Below are 19,552 nucleotides of genomic sequence, written 5' to 3'. Positions count from 1 at the left end.
GGTGAAATAAAAATAAAATAAATGTAACAGTCTGGAGTAAAATCTCTTTGCAGTTGGCATTACATTTTGTACTAATCAGTGTTGTCTACTTAGCAGTCTAATTAATCCAGGCATGATGTTTGATTAACCTGACATAGAAGTGATCTAAGTATGAATATGATTAGTTGCATACATGCAATATTGATGAAAACCCTCTTAACTTGGGTATGTGAACTAATGTTAGAAATATCAGGGTAGTTCAAATTCATCTTTGTCGCAGTCATAATATGCGTTTCAATGCTTGCAGTGCTCACACTCTCCAGATAAACCTTTAGCCCCCTCAAGTGGCAAATTGTGAGCACTGATAAATGTAACAGTCTGGACAATCATTTCCATTGAATGAGCACTTGCATACTTTTCCATACAGTCTTCCAGCGCTTCATACAATTCACAAGGATTCATTAGAAAGACAGCAATTGTATTTACCCCTTTAGTTATAGGAAAACAGCCTGTCACAACCGCTCTAGCCTCACATGACCATCCTTCCAAATGTTGTTTCATTGACTCATGTGAGAAGCCTGAACTTCTAGGCTACACCCACTCATACTCAACCACTGCAGCACACACAAAATGTCAATAGCACTGGCAGAGAAGTAAAAATGCATGAAAGAAAACAGACTAAACTCTTTAAAAAATAGTTGCTTAATTTTAAAACCATAGGCAGCAGAAGTCAAAAACAATTATAGATACAGTATATATACACAGTATAAAACATGGCAATTCGTGTGGTTCTCTATATGACATACATTTCTTGTATGATCGCTGATCTATCATAATGAAATGTTTGATTTGTCCAAAAAAGCAACTTAATAATCACACATTTTTATGTGTAAATGTAAGGTGTCAATGTTAAGAGAACATTCACAATTCACATTAAAACAAGTTTATTTAGAAAACAACTTAAAAATCTATAAAATCAAGTGCATCTCAGTCTTCTTGGAGCAGGCAGGCAGGCCGCAGTTTATCCAATGTCCATGTCTGGTCATATCAAGTGCAGCCATGAATGATGCTACCAACAGTGAGATCCCTCTGCTTCCTGTCCACCAGATCATGAAAGTGTGCACACTGAAGCTTCCCAGCCTCTGGCTCAGTGAAGGAGGTCTTGGAGAAGACCACAGAGTCCCCATGGACTTCCACCCCATGGGCCTTGCACAGCTGGTTTGTGAGGGGGACGTCCAGGGCCAGGATGTGGGCCAGCTTGTGGAGGGGGAAGCGGCAGTTCTTGCTGCTGTGTCCGTGGCTGTAGATCAGCAGCAGATCCCTGCGACAGGTCTCTAGGTGCCGGTGCAGGGCACAGCTCTGCAGGAAGTCCAGACTGTGGGCCAATCGGAAGAGTCGTACAGGGTTGCGTTCCATGAAGGCCCGGCTCACTGACAGGGCCAGATGCATGACAGGGGAGGAGCGTATCCGCTCTGGGAGCTCCATGGTGTGCTGTGTGGCACGGCTTGAACCTGGATATATTATACAGGAAATATGAGTCTGTTAAGAGAGCAGACAGTGCACAGTAGATCACCGTGAAGATCAACATGTAGAATCGTCTAGAAATTAATATAAAATGACTGATGATGTTCTATGGTCAGAGGCGATAGGACGACCACCTGTTGCTTTTCAGTACACTCGGCTGTCAGTTTCTCTGGCGTTTCCTCTTTTAGTGAAATTACAAGTCTAATTCGCAGTAACACCATCATTAATCATATGCAGCTCTTTCACACAATATTGGTCCTTTGGCCATTTCCATTTCCTTCATCTCATATGTACCATTGGTGAACCCAACCCGGTCCTCAGAGAGGCTGTGATTCAATTATCTTTAAGAGTCGTGCTCTATATGTCAGCTATTTGTACGAAGACAGCAATTTACCATCCATTTTTTGTGTTTCTTACTCCCAAACTCCCAGTGGATGTCTCAGTAAGTTAGAGCTAGAACCTACCCAGGTTGTCTTGTATTTATGTGAACACAATGTTGGCTACAATCCAGGGCCCAGAACTTACGAGTATTTTAACCATGCATCTTTCTTACAGCGGGCAAAGATGCAACATGCATTTCCCAAAACACCACACACAGAGAACAATTGTACGTTGTTGGAGCATGTGTTGATACGGATAGGATCGAAAGGGTGTGCTGCTSTCAGATCAGCTTTCTCCATTCAAATCTTTCCTTAACATTAGAATTATTTCACAAAACTGATGACAGATCAGCTCCTAGAAAGATATTACCACCTATGGCTGCAAATATTGAGGTGGCTTATCACCAATTTGGCACATCATTGCACCAATGTTAAGCTACACATGAAATATGTTGACAAATTACAGACAGTAGCAAAATAGAACTGATTGAACATTAAATGTATTTTAATACGATTGAAAGGGGCCAATAGCTTACTGTTCATATTTTAATGCAGTTCTTATTTTCATTTGAAGCATCTTTTTACACATCGCTTGTTTGTATCAACTGCAAAAACATTGGCAACTTTGTATTTGTAGTCAACTTTGTTCTGAAGTTCTCGGCGTCACAGAGAGACAAATAAACCATGTGATTCTATGTTTAGCGGAGAACTGTGTATAAAGTGAGGTGGGAGGGCAAAAAAAGCATCTAACGACCTGTTTAGCTGTTCGACGAGTGGTCTGTGGCAGGCGTTAGATTATAAGCGTTTAAGTGCAACGTTAATAACAATGGTTTTGGGGAAACAGCTCAGGAATTTACCGACGCTCCTACGAAGGTTCTAGCGACGAACTTAGCTTAAAGATGCATTTGGGAGACTGGGCCCAGGGCTACTCACCCAGGTTGTAGAGGAGACCGAGGGCCTGGAACTCCTCCTGGTTGGGGTGCTTTCCACTGGTGTAGCATTCCAGCAGCCAGCTGAGGCTCTCCTGCAGGTGGGTGTCATTGATGCGGGGGTCGTAGAGGCGCAGGGGCTCCCCACACAGCCGGTAGGAGGCGTAGATCAGGAAGCGGACTGTCCTCTCCAGCACGGCCACACAGTCAGCACCAGACACCCTCTGGATTATCATATCCTGTCTCACACTGCGCAGCCGGTCAAAGACAAAGTCATACACCTAAAAATGCACGGCACAAGAAGAAATGTGTTAATGAAATGTTGCATAAAATAATATGACAAGATAACAGAAGGCATATAGTGGAGATGACTAGCCTCGGTCCATGGACGCAGTGTGGGGGAGGCAGCGATGTTGTCGACGAGGTAGAACACCGTCTTTAGCAGCACAGCTGGTGGTCGCAGGTCACTAGGTCGAGTGGAGTCCTTCCCTGCTGCAGGTCTAGCATACTCCTTTACCACTCCTGAGGGGTCAGCCCTGGGCCAGCATTCCCGCTCAGTACCTGACAACACCTCAAATCGGTGCAGTAAGTTCTGGGCCTCCCTGTCCTGCAGCTCGCGGATAGGGCACATAGACAGGCAGACACCCCTGGGGATGGACTCCTGCCTCCTCTCCTCTTGCACTTCTCGCCATACCCCCTGGTTGTGGTGTTGCCTCCAATCCCTTTCCACGGGCTGTCCTCTCCTTCTGGAGTGGGAACTATTGAAGAGACATTTTTGATCAAGCCTCAAAATACTATCACTGAGAAAGAAGTGGCAAGTGCATAACATTAAATAAGTATAATGGACGCAGCACTAGCGGTCCTTACAAAAGCATGTTCATAGCGGGAATGGCATTATTTCATCCTTCTAGCAGCTTTACATGCAAGGCTGCCATTCAAAATAATTAGTACGAAGAAAATGCCAGTCGACTAAGCACTCCCTGAATGTATAGCTAACGTTAGCTAGCTAGGCTGTGTGCTTGCTTGCCAGTGTTAGCTTACTGTACTTGATTCTACATAATACTGTGCAAGATAATTTTATTATCCATTTTCTACGATGCTACAGATCATTTACAAATTCATCTTAAAAACGTGGATAAACACTTATATTTAGATCAAAACAAACAAAAACTCACACACGACAAGACGCTCTCTTGTTGTTCATTGGTCAACTGTGACGGCAACAACGTCACTTGCCAGAATGAGCCAATCAGCAACAACGAATTCCACGTTTATCCGGATGGCTTCTACGTCACATCCGGCGAACGGAACTTTAGCAATAACTTGTCACATGTATCAATTCAGTAACGGTGCTAAAAATGTATCCTTGCAGCAATATCATACGGATACAAATGTTTACAATTGAAACACTTCCGAGGTGACGGAAATGTCTTACAATATCAAGTCATTTGAAAAGCACATAAATACATTTAATATTGAGGTATACAATATATAAAGTTTTACAAAACAATTCCCATGTTCAGTAATTAAACTATGTTAACAAAACTATAGACTGTACATGCTATACAAGGTTCTCCAATGCTGCTTCACTGTTTGGGGCACTTTTTGGTCAAGCCAAGCTCCTCCAAGACCTGCTGAATCTGAACGGTCTGGCGACTGACCAGCGATGACAGCTCCACCAACTCTGAAAGACCCCTGTGAAGAAGGAAATCCTGTGGTCACCAAAACAAAAATAAACCCACTAGACATTAATTAATTGTTTATCATTTCTTTGGAAAACGTTACAGTGTCTTGAAGTGACACCATAATGTTAGTGTGTTGACCAGTGTAAACACTTAGCTTATGCGTGCATACACATACAGTAAATCAGTCAAAGGGCAAGACTCACTATTAACAAGTTGAAAATTCATAATTGCTTCAAAACACTTAAACAAAAAATAACATCTTAGGTCTCTAATCTATAGTCTTACCCTGAGAGCTGATGTTCTGTGCAGCAGCTTTCATCCCTCTCAGGCACTCAACAGAATTCTCATTCATCCCTCTCAGGCACTCAACAGAATTCTCAGCTCATGCTGAGCTCCCTGTGTGCACTGCAGTAACACTTCCTCACTCATCTTCAGGCTAGCAGTGACTTTATCTGCATGGGTAGGACACATTCAAACACATTCATAGGAAATCATATCCTATGCGTAAGCAATAAATACATGTTTAACTCTGATGTAGGTTTTTCGCTTCACACCAGTAAAGAAAGAATTGAATAACACCAACCCAGAAACGTCATTCTGTCCTCCTCAATGAAGAAGTTCTTCACTGGCAGCTCATGACGTGGGTGTCGACTGCGGTGGCAAAAGGCTTGTATTTCTCTGTGAACTGCTTGACAGCATCAACGGGTGTTAGCGCTGTGATCTGAAAATCTAATGTTGTTTGATTGTTTTACATGTTTACAAGCAATTTATCTTTTATAATTCAAATCAATAACCATCCCACAATAATAACACAGGCAAAACAAAAAGGATAACAACTTTTTCAGCTTCACAACTTGTTTACATAAATCAAAGATTGTTTAGGATGTATTGAGAGAAATTACCTCTGACCTGTAAATCGAGCTGGTCATAAAGCTGCTTGTTCTTCTCATGGACTTCCTTCCGTAGCTGCTCCTCTTCCTCCATCACTGATAAAATACAACCCCCACCTCAAATTTCTGGCTATTATTCTCCATCTGAAATCAAACAGAACAGAGTAGATTAAGAAAAAGGTTCATCCTAATGGGTGAAATACCAATAGAACATGTTGTCCAATTTAGAAAAACACTCAATACAACCGTTAGTAGTTACCTTTGCTGTGAGGTAGGCCAACAAGAATCTCTGCATCTCTTGGAGTCTCTTTTCATGTTCATTGTTCCTTTCAGGTTCTACTGTTGCATTTGGTAAGACTGTCTTGTCTGTAGTATAGGTGAGACATGGCATGTTATCTTATTGTTGGTTTGTTATCATCATGATCTGAATAAAAGGACAGTTTACCTTTAAAATGGCAGATACATCAATGTCTGGGCGAAGACAGTGACCATCTAAGATTGTGTATTGCAGAATACTTGTTCCAAATTGTGAAGGCTCAAGGACACTGGACATCATTGCTGGAGGATAAAAAGGGTTGTGTTGCAAGTAAGCATATCATCTCAGACTTGGGCTTTCGACACTTAACCAACTCCACATGGCCAAAGACATTGGGGAAATAAACAGGTTTCCCATGGTAGATCACAGCCAAACATCTCACTGATCATTGGAAGCACTCACGAGTAGGATTGCGAAATGACTGAGGAGCCATAGAACGCTTTGCGGGAGCCCACCCGGGGTTTATCACCACCTGGTTTAGGTGGGGCAGGCCTTGGTGGCACGAAGGTGGACTCACTGGTGAGGGAATTGTTCTGTGGAAAAGTACATGGGTGCAATGAGTTCAAATTGTGAGAACTCTAACTACTAATAAAAATGTTAAAAAATAAGAGATCAGCAAATGACATTAACTCATAACACTACCCTGGCGAGAGGTGCCTTTCCAACAGTTCCACTGTTGTTGTTCTTGCTGTTTTCACTCACAGCTTTGGAACTGAAAATAACATAAAACTTTAAACATGTAGCCTAAGGGTAAATGCAGCTAATAAAAGATGGTGAGATCCACAAGATAGTGACAGCACATAAGTTAACCTTACGTATCCGTACAGATTTTCTTGTAACGTGTCCACAACAACACTGCTAGTTAGCAGCTGATAGCACCATCACAGTTAAATTGTGTAATGTAATTATTGTCAACTAGTGATGGGTCGTTCGCTAACGAGTCGGCTCTAAGAGCCGGCTCTTGTAGGTGAACGTTGGGAGCCGGCTCGCATATCAGAAGAGCCAAATCTATTTATAAAAATATACAAAAATTAAGATATAAATAATCAAAAGATTTAAATGAATAGAATTAACTAATTCAAAGAACAAAAAAAAAATGATAATATAGGCCTAAATGCTCAAGCGCACACACATTCGTTCTGACTGTCTACTCAGACTAACAGCCTCACCTGTTGATCTTGTCAATCAGACACGCAATGTCAACCAATGAACCAAAGATGCGTGAGGGAAGGCCAAGCCTACTCACTCACAGTCGCACACTTAGCAGCCGAGGAGAGAGAGGAAGGACAGCTGTGAAAACAACAGCTGGAAAATGAGTCGAAAGCACAGTAGCATTTGGATGCATTTTAATAATGTAGAGAATGTTAGAGCACAGTGTAGAATTTGCCAAAACAAAATCTCATATAAAGCCGGTTCTACGCACAACCTACACCGGCATATGCGAACTGTGCACCCAACTGTGAAGCTAGCTGAAGCTGAGCTTTGAGAAACTAGTGGGCCTGCTTGTGATAGTGGTGGAGCCAGCACCTCCACACGTGGAGATGTATCCACTCAGTCAATTAGGCCTACTCCGCGACCCACAGCAACGCAGTCTTCTATGGACCAGTTTATGCCAAAGTCTATGTCTGTAGCAAAACAAGGCCAAATTGATATTGCATTGGCTAAAATGATTGCCACCAATTTCCAGCCATTTTCGATCGTGGAGGACAGAGGTTTCAGAAATTATAGCAATAGTCTAAATCCAATGTACACAATTCCAAGCAGGAAAACCCTTTCAAAATCACTTATTCCAGAACTGTACGAGAGCACACAGGCTTCAGTGCGGGAAAGAGTCCAAAAAGCAACTGCAGTTTGCCTTACCACTGACTGCTGGACATCAAGGGTAACCGCTTCTTACATGTCGGTTACATGTCACTTCATTTAAGACTTTCGATGTCTAGCTGTCTTCTGGACTGCTTTGAGTTCAGCGAGAGACACACCTCAGAGAACTTGACAGAGGAACTGTTGAGTGGCCAGAGAATGGCAAGTAGATGGAAAAGTGGTCTGTTGTGTTAGCGACAATGCAGCTAACATAACCAAAGCCATGAAAATGTTCAAATGGACCCATCATCCATGTCTTTCCCACACAATCAACCTGATTGTAAGAGATGCTCTGAAGGTGATGAAGCCCACTGTAGACAAAGTGAAAGCAGCTGTGGAATACTTCCACAGGAGCACAGCAGGTGCTGAAAAACTAAAGTCTACACAACGCCAGATGGTGATGCCTGAACTGAGGCCTAAACAAAACTGCACTACAAGGTGGAATTCAACATTTTATATGTTGAAGCGGTTTCTTGAGTCAAAGGATGCCATCATCTCTATTGTCAATGCACCTGTTGATGCTCTGACCCAAGAGGAATGGGAGGTGGTGGAGGAGGTGTGCAGAGTCCTGGAACCCTTTGAGCAGGTCACAGTGGAGATCAGCAGAGAGAGGTACAGTAAGCAGTTATTACTACATCATTATTTAATCCAGTATTATATATGTATATGAGAGGTAGATGAGAATGTAGTATCAGTAGACAAAACATGAACCTGAACTAATAAGTTACTGTTCTTTCTTTTCAGCTATGGACAGCCTCAAAAATGATACTTCTGTGTAAGGGTCTGCAGCGAATCACAGCCAGCCGCCAGAGAGAAGCAAATGTAACCACAGGGCATGTGACAGAGTTGATGGACACCCTATATTCATCAATGGACAGAAAGTTCCACAGAATGGAATATAATCACGTGCTATCAGAAACTGTTATTTTTCTTTGATATGGTGCAATATTCTATTATGCTGTTCAAATTGTGTTTGTTTTGAATGGTTAGATTTATATGCACTTTGTTTATGTACATTCAAAAGTTATACTTTAAATGCAAATGTTTAATAGCATTTTTTCATTACAAACCAATGGATTTTTAAATACATTGTGGTTAAGGTACAGTATGATTTCATTTAATAATTTATTTAGAATCGTTTTAACACCAAGCATTGTCAAAAATACAAAACATATTTTTTTAAAGAGCCGTTTAGGAGCCAAAATACAATAATTTGTTAATTTGACAAAAATATGTTAATCACACTGGATCTATTAGACTTTAGAATTGCATTGGGGGCATACTTATTTCACTGTTTAGCCTTACCTATGGAGTGTGGATCAATGACATGGGGTACCAGTCTGCTCAGTGACACCCAGAGAACATTAGGGTCATAGCTCTTATTGCGGGACTCTGAAACCACTGTGAATTGAGCAACATTTATTGTACCAGTCAACCTACGATGTGAATTGAACACTATTCCAGAGGGAAAACAATAAGATGTGGATGTTTTGGTAGCCAGATAACGCTGAGGAGGACTTTGGGGGAAAAGCACTTTATTGCTCCACATTCCAACACTCCAACCTTGTTTAACATTATCTAGTCTAAGCATGGCAGGATTCCACCAATTGTAACCTTCTGCATCACTTTCAAATGGGGACTTTTATTTTGAAGGCAACATGATGACTAAATGACTACTGACCAGTAGCACTCACGTCTGCAGCCATGAAGTGCTTTGAAAGGCTGGTCATGGCTCACATCAACATCATTATCCCAGAAACCCTAGACCCACTCCAATTTGCATACCGGCCCAACAGATCCACAGATGACGCAATCTCTATTGCACTCAACACTGCCCTTTCCTACCTGGACAAAAGGAACACCTATGTCAGAATGCTATTCATTGACTATAGCTCAGCGTTCAACACCATAGTGCCCTCAAAGCTCATCACTAAACTACGGATTCTGGGACTAAACACCTCCCTCTGCAACTGGTACCTGGACTTCCTGACGGGCCGCCCTCAGGTGGTAAGGGTAGGTAACAACACATCCGTCACGCTGATCCTCAACATGGGGCCCCTCTGGGGTGCACGCTTAGTCCCCTCCTGTACTCCCTGTTCACTCATGATTGCATGGCCAGGCACGACTCCAACACCATCATCAAGTTTGCCGATGACACAACAGTGGTAGGCCTGATCACCAACAACGATGAGACAGCCTATAGGGAGGTCAGAGAGCTGGCCGTGTGGTGCGAGGACAACCTCTCCCTCAACGTGATCAAGACAAAGGAGATGATTGTGGACTACAGGAAAAGGAGGACTGAGCACGGCTCCATTCTCATCGACGGGGCTGCAGTGGAGCAGGTTGAGAGCTTCAAGTTCCTTGGTGTCCACATCACCAACAAACTATCATGATCCAAACACACTAAGACAGTCGTGAAGAGGGCACGACAAAGCCTATTCCCCTCAGGAGACTGAAAAGATTTGGCATGGGTCCTCAGATCCTCAAAAGGTTCTACAGCTGCACCATCGAGATGATCATGACTGCTTGCATCACTTCCTGGTATGGCAACTGCTCGGCCTCTAACCGCAAGGCACTACAGAGGGTAGTGCGTACGGCCCAGTACATCACTGGGGCCAAGCTTCCTGCCATCCAGGACCTCTATACCAGGCGGTGTCAGAGGAAGGCCCTAAAAATTGTCAAAAACTCCAGCCACCCTAGTCATAGACTGTTCTCTCGGCTACCGCACTGCAAGCGGTACCGGAGTGCCAAGTCTAGGTCCAAAAGGCTTCTTAACAGCTTCTACCCCCAAGCCATAAAAACAGCTAATCAAAAGGCTACCCAGACCCCTCTTTTACACTGCTGCTACTCTGTTAATCTATGCATAGTCACTTTAACTCTACATGTACCTATTACCTCAATTACTTCAACTAACCGGTGCCCCCGCACATTGACTCTGTACCGGTACCCCGCCCCTGTATATAGCCTCGCTATTGTTATTTTACCGCTGCTGTTTAATGATTTGTTACTTTTATTTTCTATTTTTTACCTATCTATACTTAACTTCTTTTTCTTAAAACTTCTTAAAGCATTGTTGGTTAAGGGCTTGTAAGTAAGCATTTCACTGTTCTTGTCACGATCGTCATAATTATTGGACCAAGATGCAGCGTGCTATGTTTCCATCCCTTTTATTAGGAAGAGATAACTAAAAGAACAAAAACCATAGCGCGAACAAAACAAAACGGGAAGCTCAAAATAGTGCTAACAGGCAACTATACATAGTCAAGATCCCACAAATCACAATGGGGAAATCGCTACCTAAATATGATCCCCAATCAGAGACAACGATAAACAGCTGCCTCTGATTGGGAACCATACCAGGCCAACATAGACATATAATTCCCCTAGATAACCCAACCCGACCTAACCAACATAGAGAATAAACAGCTCTCTATGGTCAGGGCGTGACAGTTCTACACCTGTTGTATTCGGCGCATGTAACAAATTCTATTCGATTTGAAATGCAAATTCTACTATTGTGGCTAATCCTATATTGTGGTTAGCTTCACAACACATAACCGGGTCCGGTCAAGCCATACTAGCCGGATGAAGATAGCTGGCTGTTTATAACGTTTGTTTTGGGCAACAGGGTTAAGTAGCTGGCTAGCTAGTTATTTCAATAGGAGAACAACAAGTGGCTACCAGGCTAATACTTACTCACATGGATTCCTAAACCATTGCTAAGAATATTGAAAATGACTGCAGTTTCTACTGGTCATTGTTTTCAGACTGGTTGCATTGGTGCTAGCTAGCTACCACATAAGTTGCTAATAACATCTGTACCAAAGATAATTGTAAACATTTTTGAAACTGATCTAATTTCAAATGCTCACACAGACGTTTTCACATTCGGTCGAACAAATAATGCCTTATTACCAACGCAGTATTTTACAGCTTTGACAGTGATCGTAATGGTGGTGGTTGGCGTGACGTGCAAATTCAGTACACACGACGTGTATAGTTTTTGACATGCAAAGACCCAAACGGGTCTTATATTGTCATATAATTATAAATACAGTTTATGCAGGTTTTATAGAAATGTTCTGTAAAAATAGCCTCTAAAATATATGGTAACAGACCATACATGTCTCAATTTTGGTTTTCTTGGAAAGTTGTGAGTGCTATTATATGATACAATATCATTACTTGTTGCATTTACAACTTCTATCATCAACTGATTTCAGCCAGTGTGTGGCAGTGGATTGACTGCATTGTTCTAATGGAATGTTGGCAAACTTTTTTGGTTTATGGAAAAAGTGGACTCTTTCCTTTTGGCTGATCCATTTGTGGTTTCACTATGGGTGAAAAAAGAGTTGGGTAACGTGGAATCGGTGAGGGTAACCAGAAGTGTTCTAGTGATAATTGTTTGTGTTTCTGTTGGTCAGAGGGAGAATGCGCTCGGAATACAACGAATGGGAGCAAGAAAAGTGAATTGTTTCTTTCTCAAGAAAAGAGCGCCAATGAAAAGAGTGATCACTGGGGTTGTAGATAAATATAAAAGTTGACCAGCTGAGGGGAAAGAATCCCTGTGTATGTGATGCTCGTCGTTTGATGCGACGCAGACAGGGTGGTGAGAGTGGGGAAACAGAGTCATTGTCTGTTCTTTTGAGTTTTGAAGATGAGTCTTTGCCCGACAAAGTGAAGTTATGATATAGAAGTTATCCTGTACGTGCCAAATACATTAGGATGTTACAGGTGTCAAGCTTATGTGCATATGGCATCAGTGTGTAGGAGGGAGGGTGTGTAGTAGGAATGTGACCAAGACAAAGGAATGTGTACTATTAGGGAAAGTAATGGAATGTGTTAATTGTAGGGGTGCCCATGGAGCTGGGGATCCGAAATGTCCCGTGAGAGAGATGCAGGTTGAGGTTTCCAGGGTTAGAGTGGTGCAGAAGTTGTCATATGCTGAGGCAGTGAAGAAAGTAGAGGAAGATGGGTAAGGGGAGGAGTGGTGAGAGTAGTAGAGGTATACCAGTACAGAGGGATAGGACAAAAAGTGATACGTTTCAGTAAGATTGGATTTTTAGCATTTATAGCAATGGTTATCAACTGTACTGCAGGGATGGAACTGAAGTCGCAGAAAATTGAGGTTGTGGTGACAGGTGCAGAGAGGTATTTGGGTGTGCGAGACTTGACATCAGAAGAGTTACAGGGTGTGTTAAGTGGTGATGTCCCATCCTTTTAGGATGAGGGCACGAGGTAGGAATAAATACATTTAATTAGTGGAGTATGGTGGTTTTAATTTAATATAATTTTGAAATTAGTGAGTGTAGTGTTAGATGGTAGGGTATTTATTTAGTAATTTTTTATTTTTCAAGCAAAGTATAAGGGAGTTGTACTCCAGTCTAGTAGGTGGCGGCAATGCAACAAATTGGATGCCATCCGCCGTTAAACCCCAGAAGAAGTATATTTGTCTTAAATAGTTGGATAATGTTGAACAGCAGCACATCGATACGTGCTACTGGTTTAGACCTCACGCATTAACCAAGCTGTACATCGATATTTTCAAGACCATTGCAAGTTTGTGTATTATTGCAGTACATTTGAGGCAACAACATGCAGTTTGTATATGAAAGCTAGATAGCTCGCGTGGGCTAAGTAAGTGAGCAATACACAGGGCAAGAAGCTAGCTACAATGCCAAGTAGGCACATTGTTGTGTAACTATCAAGCTAGCTATAACAATATCGTTTAACTAAAGTTAGTTAGCTAATAAACACTGGTTGAATCAACTTTGTTTCCACGTCATTTCAATGAAATTACGTCTTTACCCAGTGGGGTAGGTAAATGGACGTTGTCAAGTGTAAGAAATTGTATTAGATATTGGTAACTTGTTTTAACAACTTCTCAACATTAGCTATAGTTGACACAATATGCCCACACCCCCTCTTTCTATTGGACATATGCTGGACTCATTAGACATATACACGACACCCACAACTCCCCTCCCCCATGACAATCACACAGACACACCCAACCCATGGTTGGACCTCAGGACAAAGAACTCTCAGGAACCAATGGAACGTGGACACCAGGCCTGATCAGGACTACCCAAGACCCAGATCGACCAATCGGAAGGCCGGACTCGCAGATCTACCTACTTTGCTTGTTGTCTATGTAGTACTGTACAATTCTGGAAACTGGTCTCTTTCCCGGACAAAGAGAGAGATCACTACCACAATCAAACTATTCACCCACATGGGGACAGCCCCAGAGGTACTCTGGATCTTATGGAAGATGTCATAATTGTAAACAAGCTGGGCATATGGTGCGACAGTGTCCGCACCCAATAACCCCGGCCAAAGCCAGTTTCTGGCCAAAAGGGGACGAGATACGCCCCTAGACAAGGGGGAATCAGGCCAATGATGTATCAACCACGTGCGGCCTTCAACCCGCATACAATCACCCCAATCCAGACCCGAATGCAATCACCTCCCCCTTTTCAGGGCATGGCTGACGAATATGCCCCATGGCCCTGAAGCTGCTCACCACTAACCTACACTCATCATTGACCTGGACTACTGAAGCATCAAAGGCTTTTGCACTCTTGAAAACAGATCTCTCAGTGGCAGCAGCCTTAACAGCACCTGACTAAAAAAACAAGTTCCATCTGGATGTTTTGAAAAGGAGGGATTTACATCATCCATCCTTTTCCAGAACCTAGGGGGGAGAGTAGAGTGTTGAGGTATCACTCCTCCAACCTGGACCACATTGAAGAAGGGCAAACCACATGCTCCAGGTATGTGGCTGCAGTGGCAAAAGCTATGGAAAAAACCTCCACATGATAATGTGCCATCCATTGGAAATCCACACCCACCATGGGTTGCAGCATATCTGATGAGCAAAGAATTCACGTTCAGCGCTGAAAGGAAGTGGCTGCAAACCGAACTCATGTGTATTGTTTAATGACAAACGCTCCATGTACCAATAGGGTCGGATGTGTAAATGTCAACTGATTAATGGATGTTGTTTAATGATGGGGTTAGTGTACAGGCCACAATCTCATAAGTCTCGTGGAACGCGCCAATCAAATGTATGTGCAGGTTTGAAGTTGATTTGGGTTAAAGTCTGCCCTGGCGTTGCTGGCCATGATAGTCTCCTCCAGGTGCAGGCACCCATCTCTCTCCTCATGAGACAATGGCTGGAGGAGTCATGCTGGGTTCACCAAGGGAGGGAGGTCATATGCCCGCCCTTGATGTATAACAAATTGTAATGTCTGATAATTGACGGAGCTTTCTGCAGCTCTCTCCACACAGATTCACAAGGTCCAAATGGGGAAGCTGACAGAAGATCCGCCATCACTGAAGGTAAAAAATTGGTGACTGGGTGGGGTTAAAAGTCCGCAAGAGAAAGTGGCTAGAACCCAGGTGGACTGGACTGTACGAAGTGAGGGAAGTTACTTCACACTCAGTCAGGTCAAAGGTAAATCAGGCGCACCTTGGCACCACCTCACACATTGCACTCCAGCCCAATCCCTTCTAGAACACTGACAGAAGTCAGAGCTGATTTAAACAGCTTAAATTCGATTCCAAATGAAGACATTCCTGACTCAGGTGATGCGGAATCAAACTCCGCCTCCCCTGATAAAGGAACCTCGCCCAGTTAGAGGGATATTTCTCCCTCCTTGGGCAAGGCTAGGGATATCTGGCCCCTTATTGGTGATATTCCTACTGATATTTGGGGTGTCCCTGGGCACTTTCACATGGGTAATAGAAATACTATAACCGGATCCCCATGGATGTATGTCACGGACACTCTAGTCTAACTAGGTAATAATAGATTAAAAAAAAAAAAAAAATATTAAAAATTTAAAAAATTTAGAAAACATAGTTAAATAAGAAACTAATATGGCTCAAATTGAGAAAGTTGAATAAGAGTGGGTGGAGAGCTGTGCAGAGAATGGACAGAAGATGGCAGTATTGCAGCACCCAATGGTCTCCCAGTCGACGGGGGGCCTGGTTGAATGCTGGTGACATAATTTTGTTTTTTGGAGTAAACATTAAGGTTAAGGGTTTCCGTGTTCCAGAGATAAGATATCTTAAAAGAATACACTCATATTGGAATAGGAGTTTTACTTTCTGAGTTTTATTTAGGAAGGGACTTTGAGAAGATAAAGGGTTCTTTTGGTATGTCTAGATATGGAACACGAATGTAGGTGTAACCTTTTGGTCTATTTTCTGTTTTCGTTGCATTTTTCCGGTGACTTGATCACTCACGGGGAAAATGTAGTGAGAATAATGAAGTTGTGTCATGGGGGATACTAGTTTTGAGGTAAATTGATTATAATAGAGTTTATAACTCTTGACCATAAGGTAAGCATTTGTATTGGCCATTAGAAGATAAGAGATAGGTTAATTAAGGTTATGTTAGGACTTTAGAGATTGACACTATAAGACCTGTTGTTATTTTTAAATCCATGCAGATAAAGTCAAAACAGTGAGACACTTAGTTAATGTTGTAAAGGAACACATAGTTGTTATTGACTATTATTAGAAAAAGGCAGACAGATGGGTCTCCCCCGCACTGTTGAGACCTTGAAGGTTTGAGAGCAGAGTGGGGAGGGTGGACCAGGAAATGAGCAAGGTAGGCTGTGAATAAGATAGGAGGAAAAGGGGTTAACATATATAAGCAGCACAGATACATTTCAAAGTAGATAAGTCACTTGACAGAGAATTGGAAAAGAATAGATATGAATGTACGCCCAAGGGAGAATTGGATATGCGGGGAATAAAAGGGACTTCTTATAATATGATGTACTAAGTCATTATTGAGAGTAGGTAAGGTTGATACCTGGCCAGAGCCAGGTATCAAACGAAGGAGGGTACATTGTGGTCTAGGATAGGATGGGGCCTTTTGGAAATAAACTATAAAAATAATAAAAAATTATAGCTAACAAATAGGTATAGAAGTTAAATATATAATCAGATAAAACAAATGAGAAACTGGTGGTTAACCAAATCTGTATGTCCAGGATTTTATGCGTTGCAGGTGAATTAAAGGAGAAGGTGATTCACTCGACCTGGGGCATATCGCACTTGGAGGGTGAGACAAACTGACACTGCCGAATGATCACAGAGTTAAGGAGAAGAACTTTTGCTAATAAAGCTCGGGGTCAACTCCTTAATGAAAAATCCCTGACCCCGTCCTTTCATCACTGTGAACGTTCATAGAAGTGAAAGTGTTGCTTGAGCTCTGGCTGATGATGTGTTCTCTGGGAGAGGATGTGGTTTTACAGGACTGTTTGTAGTCCTGAGCTGTCTGATTAGGATACGATGGGGATGTTACCATCGCAGTGTTGCCAGAACCACCACCAGTTCCAACGGACCAGGGTGCAGCCGGCCTCCTCCACCACTTCAAGACCAAGTCCCACGCATCACCTAAGCTCTCCATCTGGTACAGGTAATAAATATAAAAGACATCTAAGATAGTGAACAATTGGGGACTGAAACTGGTTATGAGGAAAGGGAGAATATGTGGTTGGCCTACAGAATACTTAATAGAAAGGACTGTGTCGTATGTGGACATGCCAGACCTATTCTGGCTGCTCACCCATCTGCCCTAAGTAATGTGGAAGGTTGGATGTGTATATTGGAAAGTTTAAGCCAAATTCAACCTTGTGTAAAACTCTTGAGTTTTGTGTTCCCAGAAGTACTCCCCAGAAGGTACCGTGGGGAGTTAAGGCATATGGGGGATATAACAGCTGTATCACTGGTACAGGTATGGGTATAGACTATGGAGGGTCCCTGCTGCTACCTGCATCACTAATACCACTATGAACTAGAGGTGTTGCTGATGTATGGTGGATGTGTGGACCTGCCAGGCGGTTGACCCCATTTTTGAAAGGAAATTGTCGTTGCTCATGTGTTTTGGCCAGTCTGATACCACCATTGCCTATTATTATAGCTAATCAACTTCTGGGAGCTACACAGGACACAGAGGCTTGGGACCAACCCAGGAGACGGCAAGAACGTGACGCTCCTTGGTCCGAGGTACAGATAACATGCACACCAACTGTTGGGGGTCCCAATAGGGGTCCCCCACGAATTCCAGACATTAACCAGGAATGATGGCCTGTGGCATCTGATGCCCATCATTGGCCCAGCTATTGTTGATGCTAAAACAAAAGGTCTGGATCAATTATATCTACTATAATTAATGATTTTGTTAAACACACCCACACAGGACTTACAGGGATGGCTGAACAATTGGATGCTACCCCACAAACCAGTAGACAAAATAGACTAGAACTGGACATGATTCTGGCCAACCAGGGAGGTGTATGTAAAATGATTGGAGAACAGTGTTGCACGTTTGTCCCTAAACAATACTAGTCCGGATGGGAGCATTTCAAAAGCTCTGAGTGGGTTGGCAAGGTTATCAGTGGAGATGAAGGGTCTTGCAGGTGTGGAGGAGAGTGGACTGTTCTCTGGCTGGGTGGTTGGTTTGGTAAGTATACTGCAATGATGATTACTGGATTTCTGACACTAGTTGTTGTTTTTCATTTTTGTGTTGCCTGTATCATACCTTGTTTGAAGTCTGTTATAGATGTGGAAAGGCCTATGGTATGATGCCGCTGCTTGATGCTCCAGTTGGAGAGGCTGATACGAAAACAAGCTTCCGCAGGAAAGTGGGCTTGACAGAGGAGGACCCTTGGTTTGCTGTAGTTGATGTTGTCGAATGATAAAAAGTGATGTTTGTCCTCCCTGTTGTGAAGGTTTGAAGTTCCCGGTGGTGACGAGCCCACCTGGTACAGGTTGTATAGAGGGATGGACCTGAGGGTTTAACATATTCTCGTTTTTTGGGTTACTAATGTGTGGTTGGCCACTCCAGGTGTAGTTATTGGAGTGGTCTCCTTTTTGGTCCTTGCTCATTTACGACTCAACTTACATTGATGCTATTGGTGTCCCTAGGGGGTGCCAGATGAATATAAACTGGTGGACAAGTGACAGCTGGGTTTGAATCTTCTGTCTGTTGGTGGTGAACAGTTAGTAAAAATGTGGACAGAATTAACTACATTCATTTAATGTCCAGAAACTGGGCAATTGGACTCAACAAGGCTTTCGAGGTGGTCCATGGACAATTGGAAGCTACGTCCCTGATGGCATTTAAAAATAGAATCGCGGTGGATATGTTATTGACAGAAGGGGGGGGTTTGTGCCATGTTTGGTGAGCAGTGTTGTACTTTCATTCCCAATAACACAGCTACGAATGGGAGTCTGACTGTAGCATTGGAGGGACTTCGTACCCTTAAATGGTAAGATGAAACAGCATTCTGGAGTGGACACTTCTATGTGGGACTCATGGACGGATGCTTTTGGTAAATATAAGACCTGGTTTCCTCCATCCTAGTATCAATTTCTGTCTTGCGGCCATTCTTGTACTTTGTGGATGCTGTTGCATTCCATGTGCGCGCACGGCTTGTTAGCCGTGTTATAACTGCAGCCATAGACCCTAATCAGGAAGGGCCCAAATGTTCCCATTGCTTGAGGATGGGGAAGCTGGACCTGTCTATCTATTTGAGGACTAAGATACTTTTATGTCACGTCTCTTGTGAGACGTGAAGAGAGGGAATTAAAAAATTTGTCTTCTGACAAATTTTATCCCTTAGCTTTGTCTTTTTATATACTTTTATGTCACGTCTCTTGTGAGACGTGAAGAGAGGGAATCAAAAAATTTGTCTTCTGACAAATTTTATCCTTTAGTTTGTCTTTTTATATACTTTATGTCACGTCTCTTGTGAGACGTGAAGAGGGGATTTGTAAGAAATTGTATTAGATATTGGTAACTTGTTTTAACAACTTCTCAACATTAGCTATAGTTGACACAATATGCCCACACCCCCTCTTTCTATTGGACATATGCTGGACTCATTAGACATATACACGACACCCACAACTCCCCTCCCCCATGACAATCACACAGACACACCCAACCCATGGTTGGCCTCAGGAC

The 19,552-nt window shown here is 42.7% G+C and overlaps 1 protein-coding gene and 1 pseudogene across 2 annotated transcripts; both read right to left on the bottom strand.

The window, feature by feature from the left end:
* Positions 1 to 906: 906 nt before the first annotated feature.
* Positions 907 to 4,063, bottom strand: sac3d1 (SAC3 domain containing 1). 2 transcript variants are annotated; one of them, XM_024003634.2, is made up of 4 exons: positions 3,988 to 4,063; positions 3,189 to 3,570; positions 2,817 to 3,093; positions 907 to 1,490 (listed from the first exon to the last, which is right to left on the bottom strand). In XM_024003634.2, the coding sequence occupies exons 1-4, from the start codon at positions 4,014 to 4,016 to the stop codon at positions 1,027 to 1,029; spliced, it is 1,152 nt and encodes a 383-aa protein (XP_023859402.1). In that variant the 5' UTR covers positions 4,017 to 4,063; the 3' UTR covers positions 907 to 1,026. The 2 variants fall into 2 exon arrangements, with proteins under 2 accessions (XP_023859402.1, XP_023859404.1); XM_024003636.2 differs by lacking the exon at positions 3,988 to 4,063 and adding an exon at positions 3,680 to 3,970.
* Positions 4,064 to 4,352: 289 nt separating this feature from the next.
* LOC139028988 (HAUS augmin-like complex subunit 8) lies at positions 4,353 to 7,141 on the bottom strand (annotated as a pseudogene).
* Between the last annotated feature and the right edge of the window lie 12,411 nt (positions 7,142 to 19,552).

Source organism: Salvelinus sp. IW2-2015, linkage group LG16, assembly GCF_002910315.2.
Source record: "Salvelinus sp. IW2-2015 linkage group LG16, ASM291031v2, whole genome shotgun sequence".
In the NCBI taxonomy this organism is placed as follows: Eukaryota; Metazoa; Chordata; class Actinopteri; order Salmoniformes; family Salmonidae; genus Salvelinus; species Salvelinus sp. IW2-2015.
This window is presented reverse-complemented; position numbering and strand designations above follow the sequence as displayed.